We start from the raw sequence: 24,433 nt of genomic DNA on the forward strand, positions 1-24,433 counted from the left end.
GATCTGCCTGCTCAAGCATTTTGGAAAAATTTACATGCCATTTAATCTACCTTGAGTTTGGGCTAATAAAGGCATTGCTTCACTGTAAATTTGAGACAGTTCTAAAGTTCAATATAAAGTACTGAAGATTGCAGCTTTGAAGCAGCTATAATTTCCAAAACATCTACCAGCACCTTTTAATTAACTCATCAGCTTACCAGTGATGCTCTCTGAATTGCTGTGGTTGAAATTCATGAGAGTTGCTTCAGGCTTCAATTCTTCGAAAACCACATCCTCTTTCCATTTTATATCTTGCTCCTTTTCATCTGAGCTGAATGATTGTTTGGCAATAATCTATTGCTGGCATTCATTTCATATCAACTAGACAGACAGGAGGATAATTTATGCCAAATGAAGATACATTTGAAGCTGCCAGGTTCACTATCTTTACATCACAATCTTGCCCCGTTCATTCACCATCTTGGGAAAAAGAAGAGGAAAATAAGGGTTAAAATTCAATTTCAGACATTAATGTTAAACAATTCTTCTCCTAACTACTGCTCTCTAAATGAGTAATTGTATCTTTTTCCCATCTTAAACAAAATAGGAGCTTTCTAATTAATTTTCTGCCACTCTTTCTTGCTTCACTCCTGCATATGAAAATCTAGAATAAAAAGAAACCTTAATATATAGCAAAGTTATCTTTTGGTATATATCCAGTTATAATGTATACTCAAATATGAAACAGAAATATCCCAACATCAAACACTATGACAGAATAAATTTTCCTTTGGGCAGGACCATTGCATGATTTTATGGAAAAGTACATTGCATTACATACATGTATAAATTGCTAGGTCACAAATGCCAAAAATATTTTTTTTTCCCTTTAAAAATGAATTACTGTATTTTTTGGACTATAAGAAGCACCGGAGTATAAAACGCACTTTAGTTTTTGGGGAGGAAAATAAGAAAAAAGCTGATTGGGGATGGATCAGTCTCCTGGAATACCTCCAAACAGCTGTTCCCAGAGATGAACTATAGTAACAGGTTCGTTGGTTGTGAGCTCTGCGCCTTGCTTTTTTTCCAGCCTCTGAAACCTCCATTTCAGAGGCTGGGCGGGGCTACATTCGGTGTATAAGACGCACCCAAATTTTCACTCTCTTTTTAGGGGAGGGGAAAGGTGCATCTTATGCTCCGAAAAATATGGTAAAAACAAATAAAATAAGCAAAACATAAACTAGTACAGATAAAAATTAATAGTGGGCCATCCAGTCAGAGCTAAAGAAGCTTCTTGGATGAGAAGAGAAACGTCTTCAAAGAAAAACCAGAAACTCCAGTTGCCCTTTGAAAAAAGCACCTTTGGCATAACCATGACCTGGATGACTGAGAATCTCCATAAACGTTCTCCAAATATTTGATTTTTTTTCTTCTGTTTATCAGCATACCAGAACACTGATTAGGTTCTCCACCTTGGAAAAACTGTACTGTAACTTAGTTAAAGACAGTTTCCTAGAATGAAACAAATCTGAACAATTTCCATGTAACTTATAACCCAATTAAGCTTTGCCAGAATCACAAATATAATTTAATTAACGATATGATTTTTCATATACGAATATATCCTGCATATTAACCTAAAAAGAAACTTCTGCCTGGGTTTTTCTAATGGCATTAACCATTTTGAAAACATGTGAACACCTTTTTGAAAATCTAAATGATGGAAAATCAAAATATTATACAGTATTACTAGATTGGTAACAAAAAAATTAAATTAATTTTGTTTTATCTACTACCTATAAAATCAACTGTACAATAATGCTATTTTTCTAGCAATTCTGTTTTCAGCTAGTTTGTGAAATCACAGATGATCATTTCAGCACTATCCTATTAGAAAATTTTGAATATTTTAATTTGGGGGGTTTCATTGGACTCTATGTTAATGCAGATTTTTGAAAGTAAGAAAATAAGAAATAATTAAGCATTTTTATTCACTTATTGAATCCCTGCCAAGGACCTAAGATAGGTAGATGTTGTTATTTGATGGTGCTAAAAGTATCATTGCAGGATGTAAGCTGTCCTAAGTAAAGTTAACTTTTGCAAGTGACTGGTGATTTTGTCAATGCCAATGGTGTTCATGTAGTGCTTCAGATGTTTTGGGACTGTACCCAAGGCCCTCATTACTATTGATATTATTTTTGCTTTCTTTTAACACAGTTGTATTACTTCTATTTGAAGCTCTTTGTATTTTGTGATTTTTTAAAATTCTTTTTCTTCTATTCTGCCGCTTCCATTATTATCATTATAATTTTATGAATAACTCAAAGTGGTAAAGATGTCTAATACTCCTTCTTTCTCCTATTTTCTCCATAACAACAACCCTTTGAAGTGAGCTGGGATAAAAAAGTCACTCAACCAGCTTTCATGTCTAAGATGAGACTCAACAGTCTCAGGACTAGAACCAGTGGTGAAATTCAATTTTTTTTACTATTGGTTCTGTGGGCGTGGCTTGGTGGGCGTGGCGTGGCGGGCATGGCAGGGGAAGGATACTGCAAAATCCCCATTCCCACCCCACTCCAGAGGAAGGATACTGCAAAATCCCCATTCCCTCCCCATTCCTGGGGGAAGGATATTGCAAAATCTCCATTCCCACCCCACTCTGGGGCCAGCCAGAGGTGGTGTTTGCTGGTTCTCTGAACTACTCAAAATTTCCGCTACCAATTCTCCAGAACCTGCTGAATTTTACCCCTGACTAGAACTTACGATCTTCTGGTTTCTAGCCTGATGCCTTAACCACCATACTAACTGGCTTTCTTTTAAAAGAATGCCTGTCTGGAAATATATTAAAAAGAAATAGGCATAACAAACTGTTCCAATATCATTTTAAAACAAAATCAATGTATGGAATCCTAGGGCTATGCAGCACTTTGGATGAGCTCTCCAAACGTTCCACTGGAGCACATGAGAAATGACTGCATAGTAGCACCATTTAGAGAAGGTGCTTCTCAGCCATGTTGTATGACATTATTTAAAATAATCTAATTTGGCAAAATATCAGCCAAAATATATCCTGCTTTAAGATCAATATTTAGGTTGATTCACATTAAACCATGATCTGCTCAAGCAGATCATTTTATTTAATGAATAAAACACAATTGATTGGATCATACAACGTGCTACGTCAAATGAACAAAACACATTAGTTTGTACCTCAATGGGTGAATCCAATCAATTTAAATTGCAATATTTACAGTCTTAAACAAACTCACAAGGAAGCGAGTTCCACTTTGAATGTACCTAGTTTGACTTACATTTTACTAAATATAGAGTAATGTTTCTCAACATTTGGTAAAACAAGTGCATGTAACATATTGACAAATATTGATTGTAAATGCTTTATTGTGCCACACCAAATACTTGATGAATGAATATTGTGCACCACTGTTATTTTAAAGGCCAAATTTAGTCACTCCCAAGTTCCTTAGTATGTGCCAGCTTAAGGAAACAAAGAAACCATTTTTACTATAATTTAAAAACTTGTCAATACTGAAGTATAAAACTATGTTTTACAGAGGTTTTTATAGCATTTATAGAAGTCACTTGGTGTCTATTGATAAGTAAGGGCTGGATGTCTGATCTATTCCTTCTATAGTCCACTATAAGCTCCTTGGTCTTATGGGTGTTAATAACTTGGTTCACTAATACTATTTCATTAATAGTGGCATAATTATAGCACTATTATACCTTACACTTTAAGTGTTGTCTATATATTCACAATAGATGTAATTATTTTCCCCAAAAGAAACAATGGTTTACTGCTTGCACTTAGGTTACTCCAAGTGATTTATATAAAATGGCTCTGGAGTAACTGGTCCTATTACATCAGATACTATTTAAATGTTACATTATAAATAATATGCTTGGCAATATATTAGGAAGCTTATTCAGGCTTGCATCTTGACCTTAATGAAGAACCCTTTTCCCCAAGCCATATGGTTAATATGTTTGAGAACAAGATATACCACAAGGGATATTGTTCAACAATATAGCAATCTTCAAGGATAAATGAGACACTAAGCACAAAGGGTTTTTTTTTGTCTATACTATACTGAATAATACTGTACTATAGCAAAGCATAACAGAGATTTGAATTTTAGTGTGTGTAGAGAGAGGAAGGCAGAACAATTGACGCTATCAGTATTCAGAAATTTTTTTTAAGACTGGACTTGAACAGCCAAGGTTAAACAGCAGAATAAGATATAAGCAGTATAATATATTTGTTAGAATATAAAATGAATGCTTTCTACCAACAGTTTCTTCAAGTAAACCAGTGGCACTTTGTCAGCAGTGGTGGGCCTGACATACGTCACTGAGGAGAGTGCCACTAAATAGCAGTAAAGAGTTAAGGACTTTTATACCTCTCTGCTACTATTTAGTGGTCATCCAGATTTCTGTAGCCCTAATTCCACAGGCAGGACTTCCTAAAAGTGCTTTTTCAAGAAGCAACTGGACTTTCTTGTCCATAGATATCCACATGCTGGCATTTCAGAAGGACAATACAAGTAGTCCTTGACTTAAAGCACATCATTTAGTAACTGTTTGAAGTTACGTCTTTAAAAAGTGACTTATGTCCATTTTCATCCTTACAACTGTTGCAGCATTCCCATGGTCACGTGATCAAAATTCAGATACTTGGCAACTCATATTTATGACAATTGCAATGTCCTGGGGTCATGTGATCCCCTTTTGTGAGGTCCTTACAAGCCAAGTCAATGGGGAAGCCAAATTCACTTAAGTGATTCACTTAACAACTATGGCAAGAAAGGTTGTAAAATAAGGCAAAATTCACTTAACAACTTAACGACAGAAATTTTAGGCTCAATTGTGGTTGTAAATTAAGAACTACTTGTAAATTCTTGCCAATCTTACTCTTCTTACAGATGAGTACCCATATTTGCTTTCTTATACCAATTTTACAATGGAAAAAGTTTGTTCCACCTGAATGACTTTGAGTAACATATGCCATTTGCTTTAACTGACATTTCAGAAAGTCCATCTTTGGTGTAAACTTCTGTTCATTTGAAAAATAATGCTAATTTTCGAATGCAAAATTTAGCTCTTTGTTATGAAGTTAGTAATAAAGTTTACATTTTTATATTACATGTTTGATTCACATATAATATTAAGTCATAAAGTAGTTTGGTGTTGTATAGTATGTGAATTAACTTCTATAATTTGTAACCTATGGATTATTTCTTGGGATGGATTTGCATGTCATACTATCTCAAAAACAAATAAACCACACTGTAGAGTAGCCTTATGTAAAACCAGGCAAACTATCACTGAAGATTGTCATTAGAAACATAGAAAACTGACAACAGAAAAAGACCCAATGGTCCATCAACATTTTTGTTTGTGTTTTTTTTTATTTACTTTTTTAAAAATTATTTGTATTATTGTTGTTAGTAGATTGACTCCCACTAGAAATCAGATTGGCCCGTTTTAGCTTTCATTTTTGGAGAGCCTTTGAAAGATGAATTGATATCACTCACTTAATCTTTACTTTTATTTTATACCTTTAAGTTTATATTATGGTAATTATATGTATTTGTATTGTAATTCATTGAATTGTTGATCAAAATATGTCTACTATTAAACGCCAAGAGACTGCAGTGAGGAGTGGTTTTATAAAACTAAATACTCAGTACATATGTTTTAATAAGTGTATTGCTGATACTTAAAATCAATCTGATTATAGTAATCCACAGACATGGCTACCCTGTTAGACTGCCCATCCCAATAGGCAACGGTACCAGCTTCTGAGCTCATAACGATTTCTCTTTATTTCTTGACTACTGATTCAAGTGAGCTAATCCCGAAAAAGAGAAAGAGCCGATTGTTATAATTTCCTTAAAAAATGGTGGGAGGGAGAAACAGGCACCGGCTAATCTCGACTGTCCTAGCCAAGACGTCAATGACAAAAAATATCAACATCAGCAGCTGCTTCGTGGTTGGGATGGATTTATACCAGGCACTCATACAAAATGTGCAAACCGCAGTCGCGCACGGAACAGCCACCTCTTCTTCCAACTTCGCTTCTGATTCTTTTTTTTAAAAAAAACACTCCTCCTTCCCCTTTGAACATTTTTCGTTACGGCTACAAAAGGAAAGAGAAGAGCCTGTTCAGGAGATGGAATAGCCCGCAGGTGAAATAGGAAAGGCAGGGGGGGAAATCAGGGGTCAAGGGGACCTTTTGCAAAAGGGAGGCGAGGATCTGGCAACACTGGAGAAAGGGAAGGAGGGAAGAGTGTGAGAATGCAATCGTTGTCATGCTCGACTCCCTCCAGCCCTAATAATGGATACAGGTCAGATTTTCTAATCTCTCTTGGAAAGCAAAGCATCTCGCGGTCGTTTTTGGAGTCCAGATCAATTGCTGACAGTACTAAATCCTTGGTCCAGCCAGTGCTTCTTCTTAAGACAATATCCATCTTAACATGGAATTGGGGGGAAGGGACGAAGGAACCGACTGTAGAAATGGAAGAAGAGAAAGGGAAGGACAGAAGGCAGCAATGGGCGGATGCATAAAACCAGGGAAAACGCGGAGCCATGATCTCGGCTCCCCTCCCTTGCTCCTTACCGCTTCCCGGGTTTGAATTTTTTCGACCTGGGCGCTTCCACCTCACTCCATTCAAGCTACGCGCTGCAGCTGCCGCTGTTACCGCAAGAGCCTCCCCGGCTCCCTCTTTCGGAGCACCGGAACGGAGTGAGGCAACGTGGGAGGGGTAGGGATAGAGGAGGCGGTCACGCTGGACTACAAGATGGCGGCCCCCGAAAAGAGGTCGCGCCGCCCCGCCTCCTCCCGCTTTGCGAGACAGCTATCCCGTAAGGAGCTCGCCAAACTGCTTCTGCCACCCGTTGGCTTTGAAACTACGATTCCCATCGTGCAACGGTGGGGCGGGAACAGCTCCTTCCATTCCTCCTCCCCCCTTGGAAACTCCCCTCATGCGAATATGAATCGCAGAGCACTATGGGGCTCGTAGTCCCTTAGGTGGGAGGCGCTCGTGTTGGTCTCCTCCGCCGATTTGGACTTCTTCGCAGTTGTTCTAGGGGGCGGGGCCTGAAGTTTGAGGGGCCTGGGGTCCGTCGTCGGTCGCTGCGTCTCTGAAAAAGAGCTGGCGGAGGGAGGGCGGCTCTCGGTCTGCCTCGCGGTACTGGGGGGCGTTTGCCCCCCCCCCCGCCTCCGACGGTTCCTGCCGCTGCTCTGCGAGAACCGGCCAAACAAGGCACGCGCGCCCCCGGATCAGCCTAATCCCCTCGGGTGGGTGATTCTGCTCTGGAGGAAGCCCTACGAGGCTCGATGGGACAGAGTTCCTGGTAAAATTTGCAGAAGGTAACACACACAAGTTAAAGTCGGGCCGGGTGTGAAGGAAAAGAGTCGGTGCAAAGTGGGAACAAACGAGGGTACGTGTGGAATAGGAAGGCGGGACGCCCAAAGTCACCTCCCCGCACAGTTCCTGTAAGAGGGAAAAGACGAAAACTTTCCTAGTTGCTTATTCTTCCGGCTGAATTAGTTTTGACTCAGTTGGGTGATTAAAGTTGTTGCGACAAAACTTTGGAGATGGAGTCTCGCAATGTTTATGTTGCTTCTCCAGGTGAAAGAGAAAAAGGGCTGCCTCTGCAAGAATCAAATACTCAAAAGGCTTTGAAGGTTCTACGTCCATAGTCCTTACTGGAAGGTTAGCGCTAGTATTGGTTAATGTTAAGATGCCTAGGATGATGAGATATCCTTGATCCTATATGCAGTTTGATTGCAAGTATTTTTTATTATACAGTAATCCACCTGATTGCATTGCATTTAGCCCAAATTATAGTCCAAACGTTTAAGCAGGAGTGGCAGTATATCTTTCTGTTATGGATTGAGCGTTTCACTGATTTGAATACTAATCTTAAACATCTAACTTACTTCTGCTTCTCTCATTTCTCCCTATTTTCTGGTAGTTTGTATTTGTAATGAATTTTTTATTTTTTTGGGGGGGATGGGGTGAATAACTACTGGTATTAGAATTTGTTAAATTTAAAATTTATTGATGGCTATAATTCCTGACTATTTCTTTTGTTAGTTACCTAAAATGGATATAGTACAGATTGAGAACAGCTTTTATAATAAAATTAACATGTTCATCTTTAAGGCATACTTTTTTTCTTCTGTTCAATCATGTCTGATTCTCAGAAACTGCCTGGACAAGTCCTAGGTTTGAGTGAAAATGATAGCCCAAAGTCACCCAGCTACCTTTTCTGCCTAAAGCAGATCTCTTGGTTTCTAGCCTGGTGGCTTAACCATTAAGCTGGCTCTCAAGACATATGTATACAATTCTTTTTTAATGGAAGAATTGGTGATTTTACAATATGGACAATATGGATATGTTGTAGTCAAAATAGAAAGTATGCATGTTGAGATTAAAAGTCATGCTTTCTAATATGGTACCCCTCCGTTTTTTTATATACATATTGATGGTTTCCACCTATTCATTTACTCCCATCTTAGCTAATATTAAAACAATAACTTACAAAAAATCTTTGGCATTTGGAACGATGACTTAGGCATATGTGTGCAAACTCTGAGTTTAAAATCTTTCATATTTTTAAAGTCTTAGCGTATTCTTTTATCTTTGTTTAAAAGGAAATCCATTAAAAGAACTGCAGGCCTCTTTGAGGAGAATATTATTGTGTTGTTTGTGTGATGAAAACAGGTCAATTGATGCAAAGAATTTTGGAAATGATTTTACTAGAGTTCATTTCTGAACATGTTATTTTATAAAATATGTTTATAGAAAGAAATAATACATTTTTTAAAAAATGGTTCTCAAATAAAAATATGTTTACATGACGTTAATTTGACGTGCAATTATGAATATACAGTAATTATTCAGTCAGTAAGTCAAATCACAACCAATTGTACTTCATTTGTTAAGGTTGACAGTGTTACATTGTAGTAAGAAGAAATGTAATGCCACATTATTATCAGCACTAGGGTTAGAAGGGGTGGTAACCAGCTCTCTTGGTGTTGTTAATTTCCCTACTCCCCAAATCTACTTATTTCCAGTTTCTATCTCATATTCAAAAGCAGCAGAAGAAAGAAACCTTTCTCAATTTAGTTCAGACAAGTGGTGCTATAGTTAAGTTTTGTAAACATTATAAATTATGGGTACCAATTGTGATTAAGTCACTGTCATGGTTACATGGACTGATTTCAGACATGTAATAAATCAGTCTTAATTCAGATCATGTAAAGAAATTAAAGCCCAATATTCTTTGTTTATGTCAATGTCCTGAAATGGTTTCTGATATAACTCTGATAATGCTTGACTATGATTTCAAATATTTTTGATGAGTTGTGCTAGTGATCATTAATTTTATCCAGAACACTATATGTTGGAGGATTTCTGTGGAAGTTTATGGCCAAAGAGGAAAAGAGACATCTTTGGTTGATATTTGGATGTTGAACGTATTGTAATCTTTAATATCTTAATGTTCTATTTCAGAGTAAATGGATTAGCATGATATTTTCCATGAACTAAAACAGTTCCATGTCTTGTTTGGTAAGCACATATTTGTTTTAATGTTTGAAATCTAGCAGGTGTTAATATATAAATAATCTGCATGTTGGAAATATAATAAAGAGGTACAAAGAGAATAAAATTATTTTGTCCATTGCGGAGCATTGCAGAGAGAGGGTCAGAATTCTGGTTCATTTTCCAGAGTCAAAGCTTTTAAATAGAACCTTCTTTGAACTGTAAAACATAGCCCAAAATTGTGGTTTAATGCCTCCTCTTACACCTTAATATATATTAATATATATATTATATCTTAATATGGTGTTCAGGTTCAGGCCCCACAGCAAGTTGTTGATGAACAGTATCCCAAACTAAAGATTACAGGGATAAAATTAATAATTGGAATGGCCGTTTTACAGGGTCATAAAAAGGGGGTTACTTGGATGACTAAATTCAGCTTCTCTTATTTATCTAGCTTTGAATTCAGAGAACTATACTGTACTTAATTTTGAAGAAGTGAATTTAATCATGATTTTTCAAAATGGACTCTTAGATGTCCCTAAACCCACTGAGATGACATTATTTGGAAAGGATTCATTTCTTATTGTGTACAGTGTCTACATTAATTCGTTATTACTATGCACTGAGGTTGCAGTTTCATATCATAACAGATGAGTATAGATTAGTGAGTTACATTTTAAAGGCTTTATTTTTCTACTTTCAAATATCTTTGTAGGACTGTTCCTGTATTCTACGGACACGAGTTGAATCCATTAGAGTAGAAAAGCAATCGGAAAGCATCAGTAATCAAGGCTTGGTAAGAGAAAATTCATCTTACCTTAGCAGAACTAGTATTACGTTTTCTATCATAATCGTGTTTACACTTGTGTTAAAATGTATACTTCCTGCTGGCTTCCAAAAAACAAATTAGTGGGGAACCCAGCAGGAAGATGCAAGTCCCAGCGACTCGCAAGCAGACTGGCAGGTGTGTAAATCACTGTTGCCAGGTGGGAGAGGATATGTGAGTGATAGCAGCAGCACACTGAAATAATTTGGGGCCTGGGAATGGTTGTTGCAGGATGGGGAAGACTTACTTGAGTGACTTGCGACCTTTTCTCCTGGCTTCCCCTTTGATTTTGTGTAGGGAAGCCAGCAGGGAAAGTCATAAATGGTGATCACATGACTGCTGGGCACTGCAACAACACTGCAAGTGCAAGCTGGTTGCCAGATTTCAATCATAAGACTGCGTGGATGTTGTGATGGTTGTAACTTTGAGGACAGTTGTAAATACCACACATTTAGCACCCTTGCAACTTGAAACAATCACTGAATGAGTGGTCAGTAAGTGAGAACTATCTGTATATATTAGAGAATTGGAATTACGTACCAAATACATTTTTTGTCCTCTAGCGCAGGGATGTCAAACTCTTATTTCATTGAGGGCCTCATCAGAGTTGTGTTTGACCTCGAAGGGCTGGGGGGGCATGGGGGTGGCCAGGGTGGGCGTGACATGGAACTCGTGTCTGGGGGAGGCACCTGTAGTGGCCAAGTGCTAAGGCAGGACTTCCCTCAGACTCTCCCTCATTACACTCATCCCTCCCTCCCTCCCTTTTCTTCTTTTTCCTTTCCTCTTCATTCTAACTTCTTCCTTCCCTTCTTTCCTTCTTTTTTCTTCCTTGCTCTCTTCCATCTTTTCTTCTTTTTCTTTTTCTTTCTTCTTTCCCTTTCTTCTTTCCTGCCCCTTCTTGCATGCTCAAATGCAAAAGGGGAAACATTTCTCCTTTTGTTTTGTTTTTAGTTTTGATAGCCCTCTGTCAGCCAAAACATTTTTGGCCTCGATGGCCTCCTGCAGCACTCTGGCAGCCAAAATGGGGCACAGGAGATCGATGTTAGACAATTTGAAATAAGAATGAACCCAGGATATGATTTTCTGAATAGACTCAAAAGAGAAAAAGTGAGTTGAGAAGTAAAAGTCACAGCAGTAGGATGCAGAGGAAACCCCAGAGGAAGAAAGAAAAGGAGACTCAGCCCAGAAAAGGCAGCCAAGGGAACTGCCCAAGCAAGGAAAAAAACCCTTCTGGCTATAGGAGAAAATGACAATGGATGCAAGCTAGAAAGTGCAGTTGAAAAGTTGGGGTTAGAAAAAGGCTGAATGAGGGAAAGGAAAGAAATGCTGCTAAGGAGAAGATCATCTTGCCTTGACTAGTTGTAGGCAAAATTCAGATAGATTAAAGCTGCCTAAAGTTGAGTCTGTGTAGCCTCAAGGATCCCTTCTGTTGTCCTTTCTGCCACCAAAATAGAAGTCTTCCAGTCCTCTCAATGAGTGTCAGTGAAACAAAATTAGGGGTCAAAATTTCCCAACTCAGAAACCTCTTGAACCTGCCAGTACAAAGAATTATGTCGTGCCCAATTTTTTTTTTGTTTGAAAAAATGCTTTCCTGACCAGTTCTTTTTCTTCTGATTGCTGCTTGTGTTCCCAACTATTTTCTTTCCCAACTGTTTTCCTGCAGCACTTTGGCAGCCGAAACGGGGGGGGGGGAGGAGAGGGGGAGGCTGTGTGATGCCCCCCCCATACCCCATTTTAGCTAGTAGAAACATTGCGGGCCGGTCCTTTGCAATTTCCAGGCTGGTCCTGTGGGCCAGATCTAAGTACCCTGCGGGCTGGATCCGCCCCGCAGGCCTTGACTTTGACACCCCTGCTCTAGAGTATATAGTAGCACTTTAGATAGGATATATTGTTTAGTATTTTGGTTTTAAAGTACTTACATTATATAATATTTTCAGTGAAAATGAATGTCTGGCTTTTTCATGGATTGATTGATATAGAGAAATGTGTACCTTATCTGATCAGCCACATAGGGTTTTTTTAGAAATTAAATACATTCAACTTGATAAAAAAAATTATACCCCAATTAAAGAAGTTCTTTCCATCAAAAACCAGGCAAAATTAAAAACCACTTGGCACTTTTGAAATGATATACAGACAGGAATGTTGGAAGATTTTCAAAATTTATGTGAAATGACTCCATTTTAAACAATAACGATTAATATTTTTCCTATTCAGACAGATGAATTTGCTGTATGTTGGGGCCAATCAACCCAAAGAGGAGATGAACAGATACCATTGTCCTCTGATGTATCACACTATGATCTCCAGGTGGAGATAGGTGATTGTTTTGTGATGGAAAGGTGTTCCTATTTTGTCTTAAGTGAGAGATCTTTAGTTTATACTTGAACCGAAGATATGGATTAGAAATTTTACCCTTTGCCATCCCCTGCCAATAGGTCTGAGATATATATTAGTTTTATCTTTATTAATGCTTGCTTGTATTTTATAACCTATTTCCATTTAACTTCTTGTCTTGCCTTTGATTCAGTAAGTCTTGATATTAGTCTTTGTTTTTATTCATGGTAGCTTCAGTAGTATAAGGATATTGTCAAATCGTGCATGAATAATTATTTTTCAGCTGCAATATCTATCACCTCTCTTTTAACCAGAAGAAAATGTTTGTTTGCATTCTTCTCCATTGTCTCAGATCCTACATGAGTGAATAAGATTGGAATACTGTCTATTCATAATGGTATTACACAAGCACCTTTGTATGTAACTAGCACACGATGTTGGTAATTGGTGTGAAGATATCTATTATGCTAATGAACTGCTTAAGATTTATTTTAAATGAACTTCAATTGGTAAACCCTATTAAAATATCAGGTTCAATTCTTATTTCATTTTTTGTACACTATTGCCTTAAACATTTAACATGCTACACCAATATTCATTGATCTATTCTGAATACGTTGTAAATTTATAAATTGCACATTGTCTATCATTCGATAGTCACCAGAACATAATACAAGTAGTCCTTGGTTAAGGACAGTTTTGTTCAGTGACCATTGAAACTTATAATGGTGCTGAAAAAGTAGATTTTTGACTGGCCCTCAATCTTATGCCCATCATATTATTCTCACAATCACATGATTACAATTTGGGTGCTTCACAGTTGGCTTGCATTTATAACATCCCATGGTTACATGACCTTCAAAGCTGGTTTCTGGCAAGCAGAGTCAATGGGGAAACCAGCAGGAAGTTGCAAGTTGCAATCTCATGACATTGTGCTTAATTACTGGGAATGATTCACTTAACAATTGCAGTGGAATTGATATAATAAGTCTGATGTGACCATGTGATGTTTCACTTAATGACTATTGCCAATAGTTGCCAGTCCCAATTGTAATAATTAAATGACTACCTGTAATCTTTTTAAAACAAGATCGTTTCAACTATAAAAGCTTTCAGAATCAGATTCTTGTGTTCTGGTTCACATCAGATATTTATGCTTGCTTTGAAAGGTGTTCTTTTTCACAATTGTTAAGAGTTTGTGAGTCATAAGAACATTTTGTTTATTTATTTACTTTATTTGTATACCATCCATTCCAAAATATTATTAGTTAATTAATTAGAATTTAAGTGGTATATTCCTGTTACTTTGTAGGAAAAGGATACAACAACTTAACTTCAATCTACCTCGCCCGTCATATCCCGACAGGAACACTGGTGGCTGTAAGAATCACAGATCTGGAAAGATGTTCTGAAGAACTCTTAAACGCTTTACAAGTAAACATGATTTTAAACTTGATATATAATGCTTGCAAGGTTATATAAGTTGAGACTTTTACCTATATCCCCATATTCTTAGTAATTCTATATATGCAAAGAAATTTGGAAATCTGCTGACAGAGAATTAGTTATAGCTTTCTCAAGTAATTTCAGTTTTATATTTTTGACATTGAAATGAGCCACCTATTTTTTTTTTCTGATTCAGGGATTGTTTTCAGATCATTCGTGCCACACACATAGTCTCCTATAGCTAAAACAGCATGGAATATTTCCTGTCTTTTAGATTATTAAAACATTTCTTTCCTCCTTTAGAATGAAGTGATATTATCCCACTTTTTCCGACATCCGAATATCTTGACTTTTTGGGCAGTGTTTACTGCTGGAAGAATGCTTTGGGTTATTTCTCCTTTCATGGCTTACCGTAAGTAACTGTTTACAAAAATATATCCTTATTTATTAAATTCTTTCTGCACATGCAGAGCAATTCAGCTTATTGGTACCTAGTTTGTGGAATCTTTTGTACTTCCAAGTGGGATAATTACTTAAAGAGGAAACAATTGGGACTATTTTTTGAAACAGAATTGCTTCAGTTGTGGGCTTTAGAGGCCAGTGCTAATGTGCTTCTTTGATCATGTACTTCTATATTCTGCCCAGGAGTTCTTCCTGAGCTTTTTTTTTAACATTGCAAAAGTTCAATGAATTTGATCATCCTAATTATGGTAGAAAATATCTGGGCCAGCTCTGACCTTCCTATATTATAAGGATATTATGAGGAGTTACTACTAAACCTTGGGCTCTTCTTTCTAGATTCAGCCAGTTGTCTCTTGAGGAGTTACTTCCCTGAAGGCATGAGTGAAGCTTTGATAGGAAATATCCTCTTTGGTGCAGTTAATGGATTGAACTATATGCATCAACATGGTTATATTCACAGGTAATATGGAAGAACTTCATTGCAATCCATCCAAAGATTTCAGCTGAAGCTTGAAAAGTTATGTGATTATTTTATTTTATCTATTTTCTTTTAGTATCATTCTCTGATTAAGATGTTTATCCTTACCAAGTATAACAATTTATGTTTTCATTTCTCATTCTCAGAGGGAATTCCAAAATGCTTTAAAATATATTAAACCTCCACAGATATTCCTATTATTTTAATATATCATGTTTTGAGTACATTACAATATGAATATTTAATTTCTGGTACAAGGCATTTTCTGATGAATGCATGAGCTCATTAAGGGTTCCTTCCCTTGGCCTCTAATTGCTAACTCCTAAATTTTAAGAAATATTTGAAGTTTCTAAATACATTGTGAAGAAATGGTACAACAAGAGACAGGAAAGGAAAACTTGATCTATCTATAGGACCTCTTGTGTATAGCTAAATTGATCTCTTTGAATTATTACCACAATTGTTTACAGTGAAGTAATTTGGACGTGTTCTATACATTGTGACTTCTACTGCATAAGGTCCTAAGTTACCTTACATTATAGAGTTCTTCTAGTACATACCCTCAGGTATAAAGTGAGTATGTTGAGACAGCAAGATCTCTATATAGTTTTGTGGAAAACGTACAAATAAAAAGCATATAATACAATACTTATAGCCTTATTAAAATTAGAACATGCAATATTGTTTAAATATGCTTTTTAAAAAAAGGGAGTGAGTAATCAAGCTACGGTAATTTTGCTATCAAATATTTAGACTCAAAATCTGATTGGGGGAGGAGGGAAGAGAATTAGAAAAAATGTGAAAAAATGGGTCACATTAACCTAGAATAATTCTCTTATGTTGCACTGACCAAGGGATTACTCACACACATTTCACATTGTGGGATTTTTAAAAATCTACCTCCGTCCTAGAAACATTGAGGGCTATAAGCTGGTAATGGCTGGCTACCATATAAATAGCTCATGAACCTTTTCTGTTTTGCTCTAGCCTAGCCCACAGAGGAAACCATCCAGTCTCTCTCCATTTTCTCTCAGTGCATGTAACTATAAAGTGAACTGTTGGGTGTTTAGTTAGGGAGGCTTTGTGGGATGAATCCAGCCCACAAGCCAGTTTATCATCCCAGGCTTGCAGAGAAGTAGAATAAGAAAGAATTATACCTTCTTGGGCTGAGGCCTATAATGGATCATTTGAAATTGTCACTTCAAATCAAGGCATCTTTTATATTGTGAGCATCTTTGCTAGATACATCTTCACAGACTCAGATCTGCTATTTATTAGTCAAGTAATTCTTAACTAAATTCAAGAATGACTCAAACAAGAACAGCATCAAGTTTAACGTAAGCAGTATGCCTCAATTCTCTTTCTGATGCAATAAAGAATAGCATAACCTTTAAGCTATAGAAAAGCTTATAGCTATTAAAAAGAATCAAATCTACATAAGTGATGTATCAGAATCTTAATATGTATTTAATAGGCAAGATAATTGGGGTTTTATTAATTAATTTGTTTGTTTGCATTTCAGAAGTATTAAAGCTAGCCACATACTGATTTCAGGGGATGGCCTAGTTTATTTGTCGGGCTTAAATCACCTCTATAGTTTAGTCAGCAGTGGACAACAGTTAAAAGCTGTGTATGATTTCCCCCAGTTCAGTACATCTATGCTTCCTTGGCTGAGTCCTGAACTACTAAGGCAGGTCAGTATATATTAGATTGCATTGTGGAAGTGCTTTCCTGCTATATATACTGCCTCAGAAATTTATTAAATATTTAAATTCTGCACCCTAGAAATTAATCTTAATTATGTTATGTTTACATTCTTTACAATTTTTTAAATATTGGCATTTAATGTTTTATCTAAAACTACGTATGCACTATGAATTTTGATGCATTACAGATATACTGTGATTCCAAGATGTATATTCCATATCGTTTAAAATGGTATCTCTGAATCCATATAGTCCCATATACAATTACCTTTGCCAAATTATTGCTGAAAATCAGGAAGCCTGTTGTTATATGTACATAGTAAAGTAATTGTTTTTAATTCCTCTATTTCTGTTGACAAATATATTTTTAGCATTTCTTTCCAGTAGAATTTAATTTCCAGTATTCTGGAAAACAAATAAATTTGTTGTAATAGTTGAGATGGTCATAAACCCCCTCCAGCTTTCTTTGAAAGGACATTGTATAAATAGTTAAACACTATCATCATCATATTAAGATTCTTCTATCCCAGGAGTGTCAAACTCAAGGCCTGGAGGCCGGATCCAGCCCATGAGATGATTACATTTGATCCCTGGGGCTGCCCTGGAAACAGCAAGGGACCAGCCCATGGTGCCTCTGCCAGCAAAAATGGTGCTCAGGAGGGCCGCATGGCTCTGTTTGCACTGGCAGAGGGCTGTAGGAGGCCATCACAGCCAAAAATGGGGCCTGGGGGGACACGCATGGCCCACCCGAGCTCTGTTTCTGCTGACAGAGGGCTGCAAGAGACTGTCGTGGCTGAAAACGGAGATCGGGAGCCTGTTTTCCCTGGCAGAGCACTTAGGCCACCACAGGCACCCCCACCATGAGTGACGTCAAGCTGGTCATGCCCATCCAGGCTACGCCCAACCCAGCCCCTGAGGTCAAACACAACCCTGATGCGGCCCCCAATGAAATTGAGTTTGACACCCCTGTTCTATCCAAAGATTTCAAATATATTTCCATTATTTATTTTTCCTTTTCATCATATAATATATGGAAGAAGTTCCCATTTAAAATAGGTGCTTTCCATAGGATCTGTGTATATTCATTTATACATTTTAAATATCTAATATAAGATGCCATACAAATGGGCATACATATAAATCATCTCCCCTTTTAAATGTAAATTTTAATTTGTTTTTAAATTATTGGGTATTTTAAGTTTGTCTCAGCCAAATTATTTAATTCGTTTTTATTCTATTTTAAATTTTTGTATTTATGTGTTTTATTCTGTGGCTGTTCACCGCCCTGAGTCCTTCGGGAGTAGGGCGGTATAGAAATCCAATAAAATAATAAATAAATAAATAAATAAATAAATAAGTACACACACATATATAAATGTAAAATACTCTGCCTGAATCAATCCACTTCTGGATGAAGTCCTCTTCACTGAAAGTTTTACATTGCAATATATGTAGTATATTGGTCCAGTTGTGGATTGATAGATAAATATTTTTACTTCTTAATCTACATATAATTGTATTATTAACAGATATTTTTAAATGTTTTCCTATTTATGAAAATACTTCATCTGAATGGAGCATTCTCCTTACTTGTAGCCCAACACACATTGTCAACATTTGTTCCAGATTTGGGGAGAATAGACTATTATTTTAAAAGACGAAAATGAAACAAACAAAATGTTAAAAAGTTACGATATTTATGTACTTACTTACCAAGCACATCTAAATTATATCAAAGTACCCAAAATATCTTTACAATCTTTTATGAAGTTGCATGTCATTGATATTTAAAATAGTTGACTACTGTACAACCTAATTGTATACTTCAGAGGTATACCTTTTTATTTAAGTTAGTAGAGTAACTTATTCCATATGTACAAATAATAGAACTGTACATGGCGTGTTTAAATATTTCTCATCCATTTCCTAATGTACATTGATAGCCTTTGAACAAATGAATTTGCCTGATAAGTGTTTTCTTCTATAGGATATGCATGGATATAATGTGAAATCTGACATCTACAGTGTGGGCATTACAGCTTGTGAACTAGCTAATGGGCATGTACCTTTTCAGGATATGCCTCGCACACAGGTATTGACTATTATTTTCCAGAGCATAAGACATCTCTTAATTTTGAATTTTTATGTACTTAGTGTTTCAATTATCTAAGAATTAGATTCAATTCTCTTAAGAAGTATAATGCTGACTGATTTGGTTGGATGAAATGATTTCTTATTTAAGTTCACTAAATACTTGGTTCATGCAAAGATCACTCCATGAAGCATTGTTCTAAGCATTTGTTAAATAGCCCTTCTTTGGCAGCAAAACAGTATTTCCCTTACCAATGGAACAGCTTGCCTACCAGTGGAACAGTTTGCCTTCAGAGGTTGTGGATGCTTCATGACTGGAGGTCTTTAAGAAGACACTGGACAGCCACTTGTCTGAAATGGTATAGGGTCTCCTGCTTGAGCAGGGGGTTGGACTAAAAGACCTCCAACGTCCCTTCCAGCTCTATGATTGACTTGAGTTTAATTCCCAATGAATACTGAATTGTAGGAAAAACTGCATGTTTTATAACTTTCTGATAAATACTTTTGCAAAACTTTATTATTTAATGCAGCCACAATGTACTTGGACATTTTGCATTCATTTAGTCATGGTGTTTCTCTGACACTGTTGCAAAGTGACTCCAGTATTTTCTGTATCTTTCTACCAGATGCTGCTGCAAAAACTTAAAGGTCCGTCTTACTGTCCTTGGGCTATAAACACTTTTTCATGTGGAGAATCTAGGATAAAAAATTCTCAGTCAGGAATTGATTCTGGAATTGGGGAAAGCATGACACGCACAATGACAAGTGAGAGACTACAGACTCCACCTAAAACTTTCTCTCCTGCTTTCCATAATTTGATAGAATTGTGTTTGCACCAGGACCCAGAACAAAGGTAATGCTTTAAAATAATGTGCAAATTTGAGTTTAATTATTTTTAAACTGAAATTAGACTGTTTTGAAAGCCTGGTTTATATATATGTAAATCATACAGTATTACCAAATTATAATTGTCAGCAGGACATCCATGATTATTCATAATTATCAGAAGACCCATAGTATCCCCAGATGGCAACCAAAAAATAATAATAAAAAAAATTAAAGCAAATTTTTAAAATGTCTGAAATTTCATGAAATTATCAAATTTTGAAATATTTTACTATTCTCATATAAGTGTTCAGACATTTTTAAAAGTCATTTTTACAGATGTAATCGCAAGTTGTTGTTTTTTCCATGCTAAGATACCTGAGCCCTTAAGGAGTAATATATGAAAAAATATATGAGTAAATGATTTAACCTGCCCCTTTTGTTCCCCATGTTAAGAAGAATTAATGAGAGATGGAAAGAAATATTTAGATGAACATTTAGAGAGGAACATTTTTTCTACTCATGACATATGTTGCTCCTTAAGTATATTAAACTGTATCTTTATTAAGACAGTAATATTTATGTTTTAGTATGTACTGCTCTGTCAGTTAAAAGATGGTTGATAAAATCATTTTTAATTAATGTTACAAATTTGAAACTTCATATTTAAAGACCTTGAAAAATATATTTGCAGTATTCTATTTTTAAACTATTAATCTATTGTAGCAAGGATATGTGGATGGAATAATTAAAGTGGGAAAAATACTGATTCTTTTTTCAATCAACTGATTTTGCTAAAAATTGCAAGAGAGGGGAAGTAATTACCAGCTGTTTGCAAAAATTAAAAATCTAATCTGTTGTTTCCTTCTGGGATATAGGCCATCAGCAAGAGGCCTTCTGTCACATGCTTTTTTCAAGCAGGTGAGTTTGTTATACATTTTGTTAGATATTCTAGCTACATAATATCACTGAGTCTTTGGGTCTAGAAAACAAATCAGATGTTGGAAGCTGCAATATCTTTGATTTGAACAGGAGATAACTATTTGGAGCAGTTTAATATATAAATTTATGCACTGGTGAAATAATGTATTATGTGATTTCTGCAAGTGTGATTTGTGTAATAGGCATTGTCCATTTATAAGTCCTGTTTGAGATTAAGGTGTTGGCTTTCTTTTTGATTTGTGATTTTGATTGGTTATAGAACTGCAACTTATTTGTTCCAGTTCTTAGTTTTATTTTAAAGAACTCATAATATCATATCTATGGTAGGCAATACTTATATTTGCTTGCCTTGCCCCACCCATAGAACTGAGATAGCTGTTGGCATAAACACAGCTATTTTATAGAGCCAGCAATGCTTTTTTCCTTTTGAAAAAAGTAGTTGGGAAAATTCCTTTCCTTGCCCAGTCCCCTCTCCATTATATATGCGTTGTTCAGATATCTACTGTTAGGATGTTACTCTGTACATTTTGTTCAAAGTAAGAGTTTCCTTTTCACCTCTCAACGTGAAAAAAACCACCTTTTTTAGCAATTAAGAACAATATAGGAGGTATATCTTCTGCAGTATGGATTCATTTGTATCTTTCTGCATAAATGAATTACAATTAATATTCTGTCTTTCACTCCAGGGCTTAAGGCAGCCTATGTAACACTTTTACCTCTATTTTTCAATAAATGTAATTATTTGCATTCAGGGGAAGGGAGGTGAGCATAAACTGTTGACTAAAGCAGTGATTCTTATATTATTTGACCCAATTACTGATTTTCCCTGTCTTGATTAATGTTATTACCCCCACAAAAAATGCCATACTCCATGGTTTTACACAAGAATCTTGGCAGTGGCAGATTCATTCTTGATTCAAAAACCAGTAATTACAAATTTCCTCATTATTCTGAGGATATTCCCAGATTATCCCCCAGTTTAAGAACCATTGGATTAAAGAATGGCCATTTTATCTGAATTTATAATGAAATTGCCATTGACCTATCTGTAAGAAGCCCTTGATTTCATAGTCTTTATTAGCAATCACTGTTTCTATGAGTTTAGTTAGTAGCAATAATTAACATTTGGGCAACAAGAACTTGCATTGTATTTCCATAAACTTCTGAGAAGGTATTCATAATTGTTTTAACAGATGTGTGATGTAAAGTCGTTATTCTAATGACTGCCTTCTTAATTTTCAGGTGAAAGAAGAAACAGAGGGGTCATTACTTTCACTCTTGCCTCCTGCCATCCAACGTAATCACTCACAAATACCAACGGTGCATTCAGCTGCCATCTGGAATAAATCTGAATGTAGATTGCCAAATGAGAAAAAGACATATTGGGAATTTTAGGAATACTAAGACCATACAGGTGGTCTTCAATTTACAACCATTCATTCAATGACCAAAGTTACAACAGAACTGAAAAAAGTGACTGATACTGGTCCTCACACTTGTAACCGTTGCAGCATCCTCATGGTCATGTGATTGCCATTTTCTAATGAGCTTTTGACAAGCAAAGTCAGTGGGGGAAGCCAGATAACCATGGTTGTTCATTTAACCACCATAGCAAAAAAAGATCATTAAATTGGGCCTTTTACTTAATAACTGCCTTGCTTAGCAATGGAAATTCTGGTCCTAATTGTGGTTGTAAGTCAAGGACTCCTATACTTCTTTGGAAAATAATATGATTTACTTGCTGCTTTTGTTCAATTAAAGTTTTTGTTTTGGTATACTTGAAAATGCTAAAGGCTTATACAGATGATGCTATACAGAGAATTTTTTTCAAAGTGGTATTATGAGAATTTACTTACCTTTACTAATTAAATTGCAGAAATATCTGTACAGTTCTTTACATCTTTGTTACATCTGAACTGTAATAGTATCCATTTATATAGTAAAACTTTGCTTGGAATGGCATATGCTTTTACAGTACTTATGTTCTATGTCTACCTTTCCAATATTAATTTGAAATATTGTTTCCATTCTTTATTTAATACATTGTTAATCATCTCTATCATCAAGTTTATATCAAATATATAACTTCTTTAAAATATAGTGTATTTTCCTACTTGCAATAAATGTCAATGTGGAAATCTCTCAGAGCGCTGGATATCTACTACATAACTTTCAGTGGTTGTTGAAGTAGCCAACACTGTAACTTGAAAAAAGAAAGCTGTTTTTAATGGAACATGTGTCTTTGAGAAATCAAAGAAAAAATAATTTGTCAAATAGAAGCTTGAAATTACTTGACTATATACTTAAGAATATTGCTTAATTTTCATAGCTTTAATTGTGATCTGCTGTTCAGGAAAAATATTCATCCTTTAAATAAGTAGCCAAAATTTGAACCAAAATTTGTAGGATTAATATAAAAGAGACCTGTATTACTTGGGCAAATGACTATTAGCCTACTACGGCAAACTATATCGTGGAAGGCTTTGAGCTGTGTTCAGTGATGTCATTCTACTGAAATACAAGCATCTATCAATGGATTGTGATTCATAGCCCATTTCCTTTCCACTTCTTAGCTCCAGGGTCAGTGAAAGAACAGAGATCTGGTTAATGTTACTCTTAGGCTCAGGCATTTGAGAAAAAAAAAGGTGACTTCCAAGTCATTTTGTCTTCGTAGCTTTGCTTTTCTTGAGAAGAGAAAGTTCAGTCCTAATTACAAACAGAAAATATAAAGGAACAGGAAAAAAGGCTGCTTTCTGTGAATAGTACTGTGAATAATTGAATAAAGTAAACCTAAATTCTTGTTACCTGTACAGCATACTTTTGGAGATGGTTTAATATTTTATTAATGATTTTTCAATAATGTACATTCTATTTACTCATGTAAAAATAGAAATTAGTTTTAAGTATACAATATTATTTAGCATCACAAGTGACCTTTTAACTAGGAAACTACTGAAGGAAAATTATGTATTATCAACCTAATTCTGACAAATTTAATTGTAATAAAATATTGAACAAAGATCATTTGAGTGACTGGCGCCTTATTTCATGCTCAACAATAAGAGAATATATAATGCTAGCATTGCTATTTAGAAGCCCTATTGTTTTAGACAGATTGTCAAATAAGCATGATTAGAATAATACCCTAGAACTATTTTGAGACCAGTAACTAATTTTGTGTGTAGCAAGATAGTACAAACAAGTTAATCTAGAGAAAATTGCACTGTATTTGTCAGGAGGTTTTAAAGCAAATAATACATAAAGAATCTGGTGAAAAAATTACCAGTGTTTTTTGCTCTATCAAGAAATGTCTATCCTTATGAGGAATAAACCATGATGATTTGTACTTATAAAGATACTTTGGAACTTTGAATTCTCGCTTGTACTGGAGGCAGCATCCAGGAATAGGAATAGATTGTCCTCGTCTGCTAGCCAATAGAACTAAGACTGTCAAAGCTGCAAGAACACGCCTACACCAATGGTCTCCAGCTTTTGTCTCAGTCCTAGCTGTGGACAGACGTGTTTTTGCGTAGGTCAACCGATTTCTGGATACCTTTGTTATTTTCCTTGATTGTGAATTTCCTTGTGGCAGCTATATCACCACCGTGCAGCTGTGCCACCAACTATTCCAGTGTGAAGTGCTTTTAGCATAAGCCCGCTGAAGGCCGCGCTGCGGCAAGTCAGGCCACCAGAGGGTGGTCCCTGACTGGGCAGCCAGTTGAGCTTGCTCGCAGACGCTATCCCTTGAGCCTTTGGCTTCAAGGCT

At 36.1% G+C, this 24,433-nt stretch overlaps 2 protein-coding genes across 10 annotated transcripts in view; one reads left to right on the plus strand and one right to left on the minus strand.

Annotated features, from left to right (window-relative positions):
* The window catches only part of TRAK2 (trafficking kinesin protein 2), a 30,274-nt gene extending 23,249 nt beyond the window's left edge, over positions 1-7,025 (minus strand). The window contains exons 1-2 of one of the 2 annotated variants that reach the window (XM_034430770.3): positions 6,617-7,025; positions 198-459 (exon numbers count right to left, since the gene is read on the minus strand). In XM_034430770.3, coding sequence (XP_034286661.2) covers positions 198-234 — 37 coding nt within the window. In that variant the 5' untranslated portion in view covers positions 235-459; positions 6,617-7,025. The remainder of the gene's footprint in view (positions 1-197; positions 460-6,616) is intronic. The other variant, XM_034430776.3, reaches the window with a different exon arrangement.
* On the plus strand, positions 6,911-23,688 carry STRADB (STE20 related adaptor beta). 8 transcript variants are annotated; one of them, XM_034430785.3, is made up of 13 exons: positions 6,911-7,369; positions 7,632-7,715; positions 9,522-9,578; positions 10,270-10,350; positions 12,598-12,742; positions 14,030-14,151; positions 14,467-14,575; positions 14,962-15,085; positions 16,626-16,797; positions 18,797-18,901; positions 19,527-19,753; positions 20,604-20,646; positions 21,910-23,688. In XM_034430785.3, the coding sequence occupies exons 3-13, from the start codon at positions 9,567-9,569 to the stop codon at positions 22,060-22,062; spliced, it is 1,293 nt and encodes a 430-aa protein (XP_034286676.2). In that variant the 5' UTR covers positions 6,911-7,369; positions 7,632-7,715; positions 9,522-9,566; the 3' UTR covers positions 22,063-23,688. The 8 variants fall into 8 exon arrangements, with proteins under 8 accessions (XP_034286676.2, XP_087741158.1, XP_034286692.2 ...); XM_087885032.1 differs by having other exon boundaries at positions 12,598-12,700; XM_034430801.3 differs by lacking the exon at positions 7,632-7,715 and having other exon boundaries at positions 6,945-7,369; positions 12,598-12,700.
* The last annotated feature ends 745 nt before the right edge of the window (positions 23,689-24,433 follow it).

The sequence above is a fragment of the Pantherophis guttatus genome, chromosome 1, assembly GCF_059756535.1.
Source record: "Pantherophis guttatus breed Tessera chromosome 1, ASM5975653v1, whole genome shotgun sequence".
NCBI classification, from domain to species: domain Eukaryota; kingdom Metazoa; phylum Chordata; class Lepidosauria; order Squamata; family Colubridae; genus Pantherophis; species Pantherophis guttatus.

Bases quoted from the DNA above. Each gene is read 5' to 3' on its own strand.
- STRADB (XM_034430785.3), top strand. The intron at 12,743-14,029 runs GTGAGAGATCTT...GTTACTTTGTAG, and splicing joins GTGTTCCTATTTTGTCTTAA to GAAAAGGATACAACAACTTA. The intron at 16,798-18,796 runs GTCAGTATATAT...TTTCTTCTATAG, and splicing joins GTCCTGAACTACTAAGGCAG to GATATGCATGGATATAATGT.